The sequence below is a fragment of the Micropterus dolomieu genome, linkage group LG22 (genome assembly GCF_021292245.1).
Source record: "Micropterus dolomieu isolate WLL.071019.BEF.003 ecotype Adirondacks linkage group LG22, ASM2129224v1, whole genome shotgun sequence".
NCBI classification, from domain to species: Eukaryota; Metazoa; Chordata; class Actinopteri; order Centrarchiformes; family Centrarchidae; genus Micropterus; species Micropterus dolomieu.
In genome coordinates, this window is record NC_060171.1 from 23,995,232 (window position 1) to 24,011,360 (window position 16,129).

The 16,129-nt window shown below is 41.1% G+C and overlaps 1 protein-coding gene across 1 annotated transcript; it reads left to right on the forward strand.

Moving 5' to 3' along the window:
• Window positions 1-10,632: 10,632 nt before the first annotated feature.
• Window positions 10,633-11,728, forward strand: phlda2 (pleckstrin homology-like domain, family A, member 2). Its single transcript, XM_046037643.1, has 2 exons — window positions 10,633-11,257; window positions 11,381-11,728. Exon 1 carries the CDS (start codon window positions 10,801-10,803, stop codon window positions 11,215-11,217), a length of 417 nt encoding a protein of 138 aa, XP_045893599.1. The 5' UTR covers window positions 10,633-10,800; the 3' UTR covers window positions 11,218-11,257; window positions 11,381-11,728.
• The last annotated feature ends 4,401 nt before the right edge of the window (window positions 11,729-16,129 follow it).

The window sequence follows — 16,129 nt, forward strand, 5'->3', positions numbered from 1 at the left end:
AGTTAAGTCCTAAATGTTGATGAACTACCTACTAGCACAGTTGTCACTAGTAATATTTACAATGTCTCTTGTATTCAAGTGAGCCAATAAGCACAATACCAGGGTCCTGAAACTGAAGCAGCTTAATGGAATACAGACATTGATTGTATTATTTATACCTGTGCTTTTCCTGTTTTGACGTGTCAAAATGACTTGTCATACTGGCCACCTCTAACAATATCTTGCTGTAGAGAGCTTGTGTGCTCAATGACTTTCTCTGGGTGAATGCACTTGCTGTTGACGGCACAATGTGACTGGACACTGAATAGCCTCACACACTGACTTCTCTATTAGGCATCAGGTGACAATTTGCAAATGATTAGCGAGAGCTCAGAGCAAAGCATGCGACCACAGCCTCAACGTGATTGCCTCGCCCCTCAGAGCTTGAGGACTGACCCTTTCTTTCCTCACGAACACCGTGGTAACTGTGTAACAGCATGGTTGGACACAGGCTGGAGGAATTTTGCTTACAGTCTGCCCAACATCAGGCAAGGCAACCAGAATGTCTGGAATTGCAGATAGAGAAAGCATGCTTGCTCCTCTGAGAGACCCTTGTAATGCATTGTGGGATAATGACTTTCTGAAGTTTCTGGAGGATGATGGTGACAATGTCCTAGCAACCCAGGTTTTCTGCCATGTGCTGAACTACAGGTGCTTTAGTATCCTGTCACCTCGTCCAGGAACACTTATGGCCGTGTGTGCTTATGCCTCTATCTTCGTGGGAACAGAGGGGACCACATGGGACCGTGGGAGAAAGTCTGGATTAGATCAAGTTTATGATAAGAGCTAGGTTACGGTCAACACACAATGTTTTATTTATATAATAAAATGTATGAGGAGTTCTGAAGATTTGGATGGATGGAGTAGGCACCAGTGACGACTCCACAGCAGACAAACCACAAACTGAAATCTCTCTCCAGTCTCTGTCATTTTGGGGATTTTGCTCTACAGTGAACAAGACACTATTCATGCTGAGGCTGCTGTGTGGGAGTTTGAGGATTGCTTCACTGTAACAAGGAGTCCAATTGTGTCTTAACACATATTTCTGTGCTTTCTGTAGGGACTGGGCCGTGGTGTTGGAATTATTTACTTGCTTGTTTACATTTTGCACTGAATATTGATATTTGAGGTTTCTGTGTCAACCGAATTTGCTACCTAAACCCGTAGTATGCCAACATAACATCAGAGACTAGGTCAGTAATTAAGTTGTAATACACAATACGCTGTTGAAATGATAAATTGTAAATGTGTATCAGACAAACAAATCAGGGGCAATGAGAACATCTAAAGTGTGAACCTAACATAATATGGTGACTATAAAGAATGCATCTTTGTAGTTTCAATGAAACAGTAACGCAAATGAATATTATGATGGGAACTATTGTGCTTTTTATTCCACCACATTTATTTGATAACATCAGTGATTTTGCTTTGCAGATTCAAATTAACAATACAAAATTTAACAGCAAATGAATAATTATTATAACTAATAATGTATCACTATAGCTTAAGACAAGAAAAGACTTTATTGATCCCCAGGGTAAAATTCACAAGTTTCCCAGCAGTATAAAAAGTATTTAAACTTTAGCACAGCTTTTACTGCACACATTAATGCATCAAAATGAAAAATATAATAACATATATTAATTTGAAATTAACCATTCTGCACTACTTCTTTTACTTTTGGAACTTTAAATATATTTTCATGCTAGTAAAATTTTTAATTCTGCACTTTTACTTGTACCAGAGCATTTCTACACTGTGGTTTTATTACTTTTACTTAAGTAAAATATATATGTACTTCTTTGACCACTGCAAATTCTTATAGATGGATCCTTCAATATTCAGAAAACTGTCTTTGTGCCCTAAGCTACGTTAGACTAGCATGTGCTTGTATTATGAGAAATATGTTCGTATTTAGACGTTCAAGGAAAGTCAAATGTCACAGGAAGGCGACATCTTAAGATCCAGAGAGTGAGAGGGATCTCTTAGCAGAGCAGGCTGTTCATAAGGCAAATGTCAAGGCAACTCATTGGAACCCGCTGAAAGATGGCAAAATGAAAAGAAAACTACAGCAATGCTTTATCTTCTGTGCTCTCTTTGACATCCCCTGCAGGCTGCTCCTCGGCTGTTTGATGTTTTGTCAAGGGCGTATGCGCATGAATGTATGTACAGAGAGGATATTTAACACCTATCATCAACACATAAATAATCAGTTTAGTGGACTCAAAGGGAGACGACCCCTGAGCTGTGCACATGACCAGAGCAGCACAACAAAGAAAAGTATTCAGACTGCTGGGATTACCTCTTAATGACACAGTCTGTCATCGTCTCATCCTCATCCAGCAGAAGTGTAATGGTGCAGTCTTCTTCTGACCTTCCTCCCTGCTGCAGCTGTGGCCACTGTCCCACTCTTGGCCCCAAGGTGCTCTTGGCAGAGCCTCTACGTGTACGTGTGTGTGAACGAGTTTGTCTGTGTGGGGTCTTTTGTATCGTCATCTCCCAGTCGGAAGTGATGTGAGCCAGATTGAGTTCCACAGCAAGAAGGGAATAGAGAGGCGCTTTATGCTGCTGATGCAGGGTCAGAGTGCAGAACTGAATCCAGATTCACAGAGACCACTCAGATCCAGATTGAAATAGCTCAACAACTACTGGATAAATTGCCATCAAATGTTGTACAGGTATCCATGGTCCCCAAAAGTATGAATAGCAATGACATTGGTGATTCCCTAACTTTTCCTTTAGCACCATCATGAGTTTGACAGTGATTTTGAGGGAAATGTCTTGACAACTATTGAATGGATTTGCATAACCAAAGGAGGTTAGGCACTCACATGATCCCTTAGCTTTTCATCCATTATCAGGTCAACATTTTAATTTGTCGAATGCTTTTTTTTATAAGCAAATAACTGTATAATTAATGGCATTCCTTTCAGCCACTTTGTGTTTAGTGCTAATTAGCTAATGTTAGCATCCTAAAACACTAAACAAAGATGGGGAACATGGTGCTCAACATTATACCTGCTAAACATAAGCTTGTTAGCGTTGTCACTGTGACCACATTAGCATACTGATGTTATCATTTAGCTCAAAACACCACTGTGGCTGAATACAGACTCACATAGCTGCTAGCTTGGCTGTAGACTCGTAGTCTAAGTCAAAGGAAGTCAGAACTCTATTGAATTTAGTAAAATAACCAAACCTCCTGCTAATAATCCTTCAAATACACTTGACATTCTGGGAGTAAAAAGACAAACAAGCCTCGTTCATACAACCATTAGAGAGAGGGCTGAACTGAAAGAGCTCCTCTGATTTATGTTTGGTGGTCCTTCAGACTTCAGTGGAGTGTTTGCAGTAATGGTGAGCAGGTAATGACCACTATTTTGAAGTGAATCATTCCTTTAAGCCAAAAACAATTATGCTGTGTAGTACTAAATCAAAGGCCAGCAAAGGAATAAGCAATAAACATGCAAAGGGTAACAGTTTAGCTGTCACCTTAACCTCTCCCGACAGCACCTGCCATGTATAAACAAGACCCACCACAGACTGGAGAGGGAAACACAGGAAGACCACTGTCCTTGGGGAGAGTGGTGCACAATCTCCTTCAGGAGTAAGACCAAACAAGGCTGCTGATAACACTTCAGCGTGGGTTTTACAATATCTTTTCCTTCGCCTCAGGCCAATGCTCTTTTAAATCCCTCCAGTCTTTCCAATTATGGAAATGTGGAGTGATGTTTGGCAGCTGTTGGCCTAAACACAACATATTCTTTATTTTTGTTTTTTATGAGCTGTTTATTCTGGGCTGGAGAATGTTCTGTCTACCTGAACGGTATGTCTTTGGACAATGGGAGGAAATATAGCAGTATGAGGAGAATATGTAAAGTCTTTGTAGAAAGTTACACCCCTGGGCAGAAAGTTCTCCACAGTCTGTTACATTAAAGTGACTTGTCACCGCGGCACACTTTGTTCCTTTAGGTTTATCTATGTGTGCTTAACATGAATGACTATAAACTATGGTCACTAAGACCAAGCTAATCGTATTGGCTTTACTGAATTATCACCAGTTACCTTTCTGTCTGGTATGTGTGGGAAAACAAGCTTCACGCCCAATCACAGCATAGCAACGGCCGGCGCAGTACACCTTTGCCCGGATTTATGAATGAATCAGTGAATGAAAGGGGAACTAGGCGTGGCATGTTTAACCTGAATCACACTCCTAGACTTTTGAGCACAGATAATGCTTTCGGTCATACCTGGACTACATGAGCAGGTATATCAAAGGCAAAGCTGGATTGAATATATGTAAATGTTGCATGCTGCGCCATGCTCAGCTTTGTGTCAAGGTAAGCACTGACAGCCATGACAGAAATTGACAGGATAAATCTTTGTTTCTGTAATTATAAAGACTTTAATGCTTGGCTGGCCCTAAAAGAAGAGAAAGATTGAATAGATCTGATGGCATGATTTTGATTGATGACCTCTAGTCAAATTCAGACTTGTTGAATCACTGTTGCGTAAATAAGCAAACATCCAGGAGAATTTTCTGACTCTGTCATCATCTTTTCACTGTCCCTCTTGGCTTTATGTGGATAATCCACATAGTCCACATTGTTTCTGCACAACATGATGGATAAACCATCATTGAAGCAAACTTTTTAGTTGAGGCGTTGGACAGCACAGGCCTATAACAGGTTAAATCATCAAGCCTGACAGTCCAGCCCACTGGCAGCACTCCTGCCACAGATTTGTTTCGGTTCTAAGGAAAGACTCTAGGTTTATCATATAAGCCATAGTGAAGCTATGCAGACAGCAAAGTGAATGCTACATTCCTGGCAGGGAGATGAATTGCAGACCTGCATGCCTGCAATTCTTCAAACTAGAGGATCTGGGCCCTCTGAGCGAGTTGCTAGATGTCACACTTCTCAACTGACTGTGTGAAGGATGTGTAGTTATGACACACCTTTGTGTTGAAGTATGTGTTCATTTCATTAACACTGGAACACAAGAATTAGTTGCCTGAACGGCATTCTGGGAAGCCACACCAGAGCAGTGAAGGAATGTAACTGAATTTACTCAAGTGCTGTGCTTCAGTACAATTACATGTACATAGATGCTTCAGTATTTCCACTTTGTGCTTCTATTTCACTACATTTCAGAGAGAGATGTTGTTCTTTTTACTCCACTACATTTAGCTGATAGCCATAGTTACTATTTATTTTGCAGGTTTTAAATAAAAATATCTGATCATTTTATAAAATATGATGCATTTTTATAAATTAAACTAAGCACATAAATGAGTTAACATTAACTCTATCTCAACCAGCTATATTATTAAAAATGCTACTTATATGTCAGTGCAACAATAATAATCCATTAAAATATACAATACTCTGACTGGCAGTTCTACATAATGAGTGCTTTTGCTACTTAAATATAATATATTGATAAGATTGTATTCTATTTTTCTACTACATTTTCAATGCAGGATGTCTACTTGTTATTGAGTATTTATTATGTATTTATTATATTCTTGTACCTTGCTACTTTTATTTAATTTAAAGGACCTTAATAGTTCTTCCATCTGGACATATATCTCTGGCTGTAACATGACAAGAAAACAGACTGATTGATTATAAAGATTGTGATGTAGATTTGAGCCATCTTTACCTCTGACATACAGTAACAGGCCAGTTTCTCAAGAGACAGTACAGTAGCGTCTGTTTGCGTTCTTCTTCAGCATTTCTTCCTGCTGCATTGTGTTTGGCTATGCACTGCCCTCATCAGCCATTTGTTCTTTTTCCCACGCTGCTGAATGCCAGCGTGGCCACAGACACTTACACACAGGGCTTATCAGAACAATGCCTCAAATAGCTCCGGAGTCTCATCACAAGGGCATGTCACCGAAGAGCCGAAGAGCAGAAGAGCAGAAGAAGATGTGTGTGTGCGTGCTTGTATGTGTGTGTATGTGAGAGGCAGGCCAAAGTCCTAAACATGTCACAGTATGCAGCTGTTACCTGCGGGCTCTGCTGTGCTTGTCAGTGGCCCGATCATCCATACTGCTCCCCATTGTCAGGCTGACTATGTATAGTTCGCTGTCTGAGGGAGGCTTCACTGGCTAACACAATGTACATAAACATAATGTGCATGAACACACAATACAGCTTTCATTGATCTTCACTATTGTGCAGAAATAAGCAAAAATACAAAAGCCAGGTTGAGAAAATGTTGTTCTTTGTAAAAAATATATATACTAAATATAAAATGAAGTATATAATATATATACTAAAGTCATGAGAATATTCACACTGCAAGCATCCAAAATCCAACACATTTTATAATGAAATGGACAGCATTTAAATTGGAACACTAATTACCATCTATAGTAATTACCATTGTTACCTTGTTTAGCAATGTGACATTAGGGCAAACATTTGCACCCAGGTTATTACAGTTTATTGCAGTCTTTGAATTTTTGTGTAGGCTTATTTTTGGTGTAACTGCTGGGTGTGACAGTTAGTTAATAGTTAATAGTCCACACTTTTATTGCTGCTGTCCTGGCCAGGTTTCTCTTTCATCAGAGATTTCAAATCTTTATTGGACCAATTTAAAGGTTAAAGCAGCGACAGATTAACAATGGATCACATGACCTGTTTAGGAAAGGAGTAGGTCATACCACATCAATCCACAGATAGTTATCACTCGACAGTTCCCCTCAGCCCAAGTCGTTGTTGGGTTTACTGTTTTGGTTCACTGCTCTTATAGCTTCGTTTTTAGCCTCAAAAAGCTGAACTGTAAGCTACCTGCAAACAGCAGACGGACAAAGTTAGCGACTAGGTGTGTGAATGTTGGGCACAACTCCAAAAGAATGTTGCTCCTTACCTGCTGTCTCTGACAGTTACTCTTTGTTGACAAGTCTGCCATGTTATCTTTAAAGGTGATGATACGTCAGTGGTGTTCACAGTTTGTTTCTATATTTCAAGTGTCCAATAATGAATCATCTTAAAAATGTATAGTTGCTTGTTGTCAATGGCTATAACAAAGTAGATTTATTTTGTCTCTGTTCTGCAGACCTGTTTTATGTAACCCACCACGTTTAATGAAGTTGAATATATAAATAGAAAAGTAACTTATTTTTACTCCAACCAAATTAATTGCAGCAGGGTTCAATCAGTTGACTTCCTCTGAGTGTATTTTAGGTGTTCTGTGTGCTGTGACTCACAGAAAATCCCAACACGAATACCAAACTCTGGTCCTTCCACCTACTGTCTAGTCACACCCATGTGCCCCCGGCTGCAAAACCCCATCACACTCAAGGAAATGCGGGGAAAAGAACAACAGACATGTAGTTGTTTTTTACCCTTGTGCTCAGTAACTCATATTCCATCTGTTTTGTAATTTTGTAACCAAAACACCCCTCAATTGTTGCAGATGACACATCTTACTTCCTCTCTTAGTGTGTCTCTGGGGGGTTCTGTTTTGTCTGTGCGGAGACAGTGAGAACCGGAAGGTGCTGATTTGAACCCGAGGCTGTCACAACACACCTCCTGAGATCCATCACACAGTCTGACTCCCTCCTTAAAAATAATTTTACTTTCCCACCAGCCTAGAGAACAAGGTGACACAGTGGAGTTCTACTGCTGCCATAACTCAACAGTAGCAATATATGCTATGAAGTTTTGAGTGCTTCAGCTCTTCCACCACTTTCACTGTCTACTGTATGTAATGTGTTGACAGCTTATTAGAACACTTGATTTAAAGAGACTGAAGACTGAGGTAGGTAGGTACATTTTGTTGTCACAATATAAACAGGTTATAGAGTGAAAGTGAGTTTTGTAACTCCCTTCTGCTACATAGCAGACAATATACATTAATACAGAAGCAATTATAAAAATGGTAAACAGAAATAAATTATAATCAATGGAGCAGTGCCGAGGATGGATTTTAAGCTTAAAAGTCTGATTGCTTGGGGGGAAAGCTGCTCTGCAGTCTGGTGGTGCGGCAGCTGAAACTTCTATATCTCTTCCCAGAAGGCAGCAGGGTGACCAGGCTGTGGCTGGGGTGGGTACTATTCTTTAGTATCCTTTGGTTCAGTAGGTTGTACTGACTGTATATGAATATATTATACATTGTAAGGGTTACTTACTGGATGTTAACCATTAGTGCTTCTTCGGACTTGGCTTAGTGTGTCCACAGAGAATTTTTTCTTTCTTTTTTCTCTATATTTTCTCAGACACATGTACTAGCACTACCCTGCTGTTGCATATAATTCATCTCTCCAATCATCTTCACAGATGGTAAATGATGGTCCATAGACGCACGGCTAGACATGACATATTTATCCACACATGTGCACACACTCTGTCTCACACATACACACCTGGCCCTCCTTTGGCAAGCAAACTCCTCCAAAGTTAGGCGCTCCACCACATGCTGAGTCACTGCCTGGGCATGTCTGCAAGTCTCCAATGCAATACTCCCTCAAACAAAAACCTATATATGCACTATGCACACATCACACGCACACACATACTGCCAGGCAACAAAGAGGAAAGCCCCTAAAACAAAAGGGGGTGGTAAAGAGGCAGTAGTGCACCTACCAACTCAACCGAAACATCTTTTTTTTTTAGATCTGAGGATTAAACTGGCCACCACAACCTGACACTGGAGCAGGACAGTGTCAGCACTCACGCAGGGGTTGCTTAGGTTGTTTAAAGTGATTCCCCATGGTTACGCCTTGGTGCTGTCAAATGTCACATAGCTAGTTGCATAAGTATGGGAGAACTGGTGTGTGTGTGTGTGTGTGTGTGTGTGTGGTGAGGAGGGTGTCCACACTCCACAATGACATTTCAGTTCCTGAGGGAAACTGGAGGGGGGATGTTTCCAAAATGTCTGCGAGAGGAAACTGATAGCAAGGCAGAGAGGAGAGCCTGAAGTGGGTGCTTGATTCCTGTTCGCCGTAGTGCACAAAAGCGATACACCCCAGTTGGTGTATCCAAACTGCACACTGGGCCCAATGTTGTGTTTGTGTGGGTGATGTTCCTCAAGCAGGGGTGGGCGATAATGCAAAACTCTTCTTTAACTCCGATACCAAGTAATACCAGTGCAAAGATTACCAATATCAATACTGATATTGATTTTGTTAAAAATAGCTAATGTAGGCTACTATCATGTATGGGAACAAAATATATCATAATTTCAGAGGTGAACGCATCATTAACAGGCTACTTCTGGGTACATTTAATTACCATCCAATCATTTTCTTTATTCTCTGTTGGTTAATCACATGCATCTTTAAACACAAGACAATGGTAAATAACACATGCTCCAGGAGCTCAGTGATTCACATGTGAAATCTGTCAGTCTGTGACAGTGTGCTCAGTTGTTAGTGAAGGGGCTCGGCATGGGAGTGAGGGCGATATCAGAGAGGACACACCTATGCAGCAGTATTTCAAAGGGCATCTGACTCATTCAATATAGTTTTCATTTTCATCAAAATCATGTGACTGTAAAATCGTGACAGATTTATAGCTGACCTTGATTTAAACACACTGTAAATTTAGTGGAATCAACTAATTCTACTTAGCATTTCTAGTTTTAACTTTCAGACCACTTCAGAACTTATAAATTCACATTGAAGTGACTTTTGACTTGAAGTGATGAGTTGAATGAACGTACTGCTGAGAGTTCACTCAATTCATAAAACAAAACACAATCAACATACTAACAGACTTCCCAGCATGCATTGTTTGAGAGTTAAAACTATCTAAAGACTTTGCTTTTTTGTAGTTTAATGAAAACATGATGGACACTTGTACATGTTAAGATCATTGGGAGCAGCCTTGCATGTATACTCTCAGTGCTAACTAATGTAAACAGAATAAACACTTCACTACTTAAGGCAAACTTACATTTACATGCTGAACCGACTTGAAAATGCATTTTAAAAACCACTCTCTGCCTGATTCCTGTCTGTTTTTAACTGCACAGAAACTGCCGCTTACATACCCATTCTGTTTAGCTGCTGATATGCAGTCATATGAATCCTGTGCTTGTGGGCTGTTTGGGTGCATTTCAGGTGCTTGACATCCAGACAGGAATAGCAGAGTTTATGTAAAACCCCACTGAAGTGAGACATGGTTTAGTCTGAAGGACCTTTTAAGAGAATCACTAGAGAGCAGGGTGGCACAGCACCTACTTGGCACAGTGGAGGGTTATAAAAGGGAATGAATTACCAGGCTGTCATGGAAAAAGTCTGGATCATAAACCTTATAAGTGAATTCAAAAAACCCTCTGAAATGAATGATGATATTAACAGTTTACAAGCTAGACTGACTTTTTATGCCTGTGCTCAGCTCACCCTGTGCACATATGGTAATTAACCAAATTAGACTGAATCACTTGCTGCAGAGTGGGCAAATATTTGCACTAATCTCCGCAGCAGGATGTGGATTAGTAATTAACATGTTGGCAGTGTAATTGGGTCCACGTTAGGACTTCCTCTGCCCATTCCCCCGCCTGCACCGCAGCTTCCGCCCACACAGCCTTGAATTACTCCACTGGCAACTGTTGATGCATTCCCAAGTCATCTGACGTCAAGTGGGAAGGGCTTGGTTCCAGAGTAGACTATAAGAGTCATATGCAAACTTGGTTCATTCACAACACCACTCTGGATTACCAAAACCTTTTTAGAGAAGCTCCTTCCTCGGGCTCCTCAGACACAGCAACAAAGCAGGGAACTCACAAACCTGTCCGCCATAAACAATGAAAATGTCAGCAGATGAGATCTGCCAGGTCCTCAAAGAGGGAGAGCTGGAGAAGAGGAGCGACAACCTGCTCCAGTTCTGGAAGAGGAAGACGTGCGTCCTGACCACGGACAGCCTCAACATTTACGCCGACACGCAGAAGCGCTCGAAGGGCAAGGAGCTCAAGCTGCAGTCCATCAAGAAAGTGGACTGCGTGGAGCGCACCGGCAAGTTCGTCTATTTCACCATCGTAACCACAGACAATAAGGAGATCGATTTCCGGTGTTCCGGGGAGGAGAACTGCTGGAACGCAGTGATCACCATGGCCCTGATTGATTACCAGAACAGAAAAGCCATCCAGGACTTTAAAACGCGGCAGGACAACGAAAGCGCGTCGCCCGGACAGCAGGAGAGGCGCATGGCGAGGGCCCCCTGAGCCGCTGTGGGGACTCTGGCCGTTAACCACTCCTAATATGGTGAGGGACACACCATCACATACAGCTGACATGATGTATGAGGAAAAAATAAACATTACCTGTAGCTGAAGGCACGGGGAGATTCTTGAAACTAATGACGTGTCTTTTTTGATCCTCTTCTAGTGTCAATGTGGACCATACAGAAATAATACGCGGACCAAAAGGAAGACGAAGTCATCCGGTCCAGAGATGAAGGATTGTTCGGGACTGAGCTCTCGGAGAGTGCGGACAACGAATCTAAACAGACGGATGGAGAGATTACAGAAGACTGAACCCTTGAATTGTCAAAACTTTTTCAAGTTAACTCTCCTGGGAGGAATGACTCCTAAACACATGATGTTAATTTATTTGTTTCCGGGCTATGTTGTTACTGGCAAACAGCTTGCATTGTTTAAATTATTTACTATTTCAATGTGTGTTTGAGTGTGTATTTATTTGAATAAATATTCATGCATTTTTGACATAACTTAATGCTCTCCTCTACTTTATTTTTCACTTCTCAACTGGAAACCTACCTTTTCTACTTGGTGTCAAGATTTTTTAGTGTCTTATTACAACATTACAGAGTCAGTAACAGAATATTTAACACTTCCTAGTGAAGAAACAGTAGAAAGGGAGTGGAGGACCGGAAAGTCCCTTTCCTCTCTGCTGTCAGGTGGAATGTGGCTTTTTGTCACTGGGAGGGTTTCAGGCTTGAGTCATAACTGATAAGCAGAGCAGATTTAGTCAGCGGCACGGGACGCTCACTGGTGCCCTTGAACACACCTTAACTGCTTCTGACATGTGGTAGGTACAGATAGTCACTGTTGGGACTGAAATGCAAAAAAAAGTTACATTTAAATTTGTTATATTCATGGAGTTTCTGACAATGAGCTTTACAAAAGATGAAATTGGTTTTAGTAGATATTCAGGCAGCTTTCTAACCGGTGTTCGGATGACACATACCTCTGCAGTCTCCTTAACAGACGCCTCTGTTCTTTACAACACGGAGAAAACACACAGGATGTCATCTTTACTGCCCTGTTATCATGAAGTAAAGGCAGTTTGAATGGCTATAATGTGACACCAGGTACACACCTAGATAATTACTGTAATAAACCCAGTGAGCGTGGCCTTAGTCATGTTCAGAAAACCTTGCAAGGCCTTCAAAAGAGAGATAATTTCAATGCAAAAGTGGAAACAATTAGGTATCTTAAATGAGCTGTAAAGAGCTATCTATAAGCCATGCTGATGTTAGCCAGATGTTGGTAAGGATAATTAATAAGTCAGGTGTTTTATAGTGTGTTTAATTTCCGACTTCTTTTATGCAGTTGTCTTATATTTGTAGTAGATACAAAGAATAAAAAACTAGTGTTGCTTGTGTTTATAACTACATAGAAAGTCTATGAAAAACACAGAACACTGAACATTTCATTCAAGCATGAAAATATACAGTTTAGACAAATAAGTACTGGTTAACTTTATGTCTATAACACCGAGGTGCAAGGTGCTTCACAGATACACACATACAATACAATGCCGGGAAGTATTTCTGTGAATGGTCAAAACAACATAAATAGGACAAGATAAAACTACTGGACTAACAAGTAAAATGTCAGTCTATACAGATGGGTTTTTAAAAAAGACTGAGGGGGAGTTTGATCCACAGTGTTGAAATTAACAAACAATGTTTTTACTGAAAGTCAGGCCTGTGTGGACTTACAGCTAAAAAAAAAAGAAAAGTAAGTGTCCTCTCTGCCCTGAGCCCTCCTAAATACCTCTGGTTGTGGATGTTGTGGATGTGTGTTAGGAGCACAAATGAGTCAGAGGTGGTAGTAAGCCGAATCTCGGGCCTGCAGTAATGAAGTGTATAGTAGAGTCAAACCGCCTATCCATCCCATCCCATCCAGTCCCTGTGTGCAGCTTTGAAGTAGGATCACACTACAATGAACGCATCAAAGGGTTAGACTGATCTGAGAAGTATTACCAGAGCGGACGGGCCTCCTTTCTAAAAATACTGCTTCACAAATTGGCACCACTTTAATCTCTATCTCACACACACACACATACCTTTGGCTCATGGGCCAAGGGCCATATGGGTTTTGTCACCAGTGCCTGCTATGCTTTCCTAAACAAATTGATGCAGAAAAGTGCTTCATGTTGAGGCAACTGCTGAAATGCATTAGAATTGGCCCTAAGCAGTGTCTTCAGAGATGTCATAATCCACATGTACATCTGGCTACACAATATAAGGCTGTCTTCTTTACTTCCTCGCTCATCTGGACACATGCACACACCACCAACCACAAGGACACACACACTGTGTCTTCCTCTCTGATCTCAGGCTGTATAAACATCCTCTGACGCTGCACTGGCACACACACTCAGGCAATACTTGTAGCCTTGCCGTCATCCCTCCATAGGCCGTCATTATGTGGACGGAGCACGGCTACGCAACACTCAACGCATTGTTACATTCTTGAGGAACAGATAAATGCAACAAATAGAGAGGGTGTGGAACAAGTGTGTGCAGGGCCCTGACCCACATTCACATTTTCAATTAATCTTTTCAATTTTTTAAGCCGAGCAGGAAACAAATGTCTGATTCACAGGCGTTTATTGTAAACACGAGGTGTAATGCTGAAAAGCTGAGGCTGTGTGTATGGAGTAACAGCTGAGCAGGGTGTTCTGAGGTGAAGGTTGGTGGCCAGACGATGCATGTCTCACTCCAGCTCTCCCACACAAACTCCTCTCACATCCTCAACAGCAATAACTCAGTGACTTGAGCAATTCTTAAGTATATTGTCCTCTTCTTGGAGCAGTTTGCCTCACCATGAAAAAAGAAACTTTTTTTATGTAGCAAATATTTTGCTTGGGAAATTCAGAGTAAACATAAAATGTTGATTAGACATACATCGTGCCCTCGTTACAACTGAGGACAATGTGGTCATGAATTAGACCTCTTTATTTCTAATGTCCTGTTTTACATTCTGGATCTTACAAATGGCACTATTAAGAGCGGAAGTTCATCCAGACCTTTGGAAACAACGTGTGTAACAAAATATTCCATTTACTAGCTTTCCAGAGCTTTCAATCACATGTCATCGGCCTTCTTCAGTCTTCTCACTGTCTTGTAATCGTGTGATTGAAAGTTAGACGCTTAGATCACATCATGACACCTGCCAGCTCCATACGATGAAGAGTTTAAGATAACGCTCAGAAAAGCTAATAAGAGGACCCTTGAGCATAGAACATTTTGTTAAACGTGATCAATTTACTTTATGGCAAAAGGATGAAAGAGGTAAAGATCTAAGTTTGGTGGAATTACGTTTCTCTGGATTAGAAAATGAAAGGGTCTTAATTTGGCAGCTTTGAGGTTTAAAAATAGTCAAGTTGTGATTCAGACTCTAATCATGAGTCTTACCTAAAAAAAAAAGAGAGCTTGTCTGGGCTCTTCAAGTTTTGTAGCGTAGCTTGATGACACATCAACACCACTTCACTCCACAGCATAATTTATAGCTTTGTTCAGGTACGCGTCATGGCTTAGTACTGTTCCCTGCACTGAGTGCAGGGCTCACCCTGTTTCCTGTAAGCTGCTATAGGAACCTGTATCTTTCTTCCACTTCAACCTACTGTGTAATTCCCTCACTCGCTCTTCACGTCAGAGTCCAATCTGACGCTAGCAGGACACAACCGCTAGTGCTTCATGTAAATATAAACCTCCTAAAACCCAAACAGCAGAGACTACCAGGAAATTAGCCAAGGCCTCGTGGGACAGTCTGATTACTAACAACCTCAGAGATCTGTGTCAAACATGATCTATTAATTGTGTAACATAGTGACTTACTATTATTTTTTCTCTGACGAGGGTCAGCGGGGTGGCTGTTCTTTTGTTTTGTTTTTAAAATAGCAATGGGAGAAATCTCGGAGAAATGCTATCCACAGGCTCGTTTTAGCCGTTTTTTCGTCTATAGGTATTTTACTTTGTGACAATGGCTCAGGTGAGCGCATACCTCAGTCAGTACAGAGACAGACACGCAGCCTCAGGCCATGGCTGAGGCAATATAGAGTCACCAGGTTTCTACGGTGAAATGAGAGTCAAAATTGGGCTGCAAAAGAGGGAAAATGAATCTGAGTGCTTGACCCAAATCCAGCTCTCCATGGTTCACTGCTGTTTCCCATTTATCATGCCTTCATCCAAATAAAGGTCATCTGATTCCCAGATCTGGTCTTGCGGATAAATTGGACAAATTTCCCCCCTCCTCTAATCCACAAAGGCGTCATTCTCCTAATCGTCTGTAACCATGGCAATAGTGTTTGTTTTTTATTGAACATCCATTTCTGTGTACTGAGTCACAGGGAAAGAACTCCTCAGATCCACATCTTCAGCTCTATCTGCCCACTCTCTGGCCGTGACTGTTACAGTCACAAACCTGTACCTCAAATAACCTCAGAAGCAAGGACACCCCGCTGAGCGTAGATAACAACACAGGGATACAAGGAATATTGTGTCACATATGTTGGGACTAAACGATTTCTAAAACCTAATGTCAGGAATCATGGCAGTCGGTGGAGATTAAACATCAACAGAGAGGTAACTCAACGTGTTCTGTTTGTGAGACATTCCCTTGATGGGACCTAATAGCTCTGTTTGTCCAGATTACATCCGCTACTCTGTAAATACATTTTTAAAAATCCACAAAACAAGCTCAACATTTGTCAGAGTAAGGTGATATTTCCCTAAATATACACTCTTTGTAGGCCTGTTTTTCAGTAAGAATCTTACAAATGTGGCACCTCTCATATCTAAGACATGTGTGTGTATTGGATGTACAAAACCACACACACACACACACACACACACACACACACACACACACACACACACACACA

Excerpts from the sequence above, each read along its gene's own strand:
- phlda2 (XM_046037643.1), top strand. The coding sequence starts at position 10,801 with ATGAAAATGTCAGCAGATGAGATCTGCCAGGTCCTCAAAGAGGGAGAG.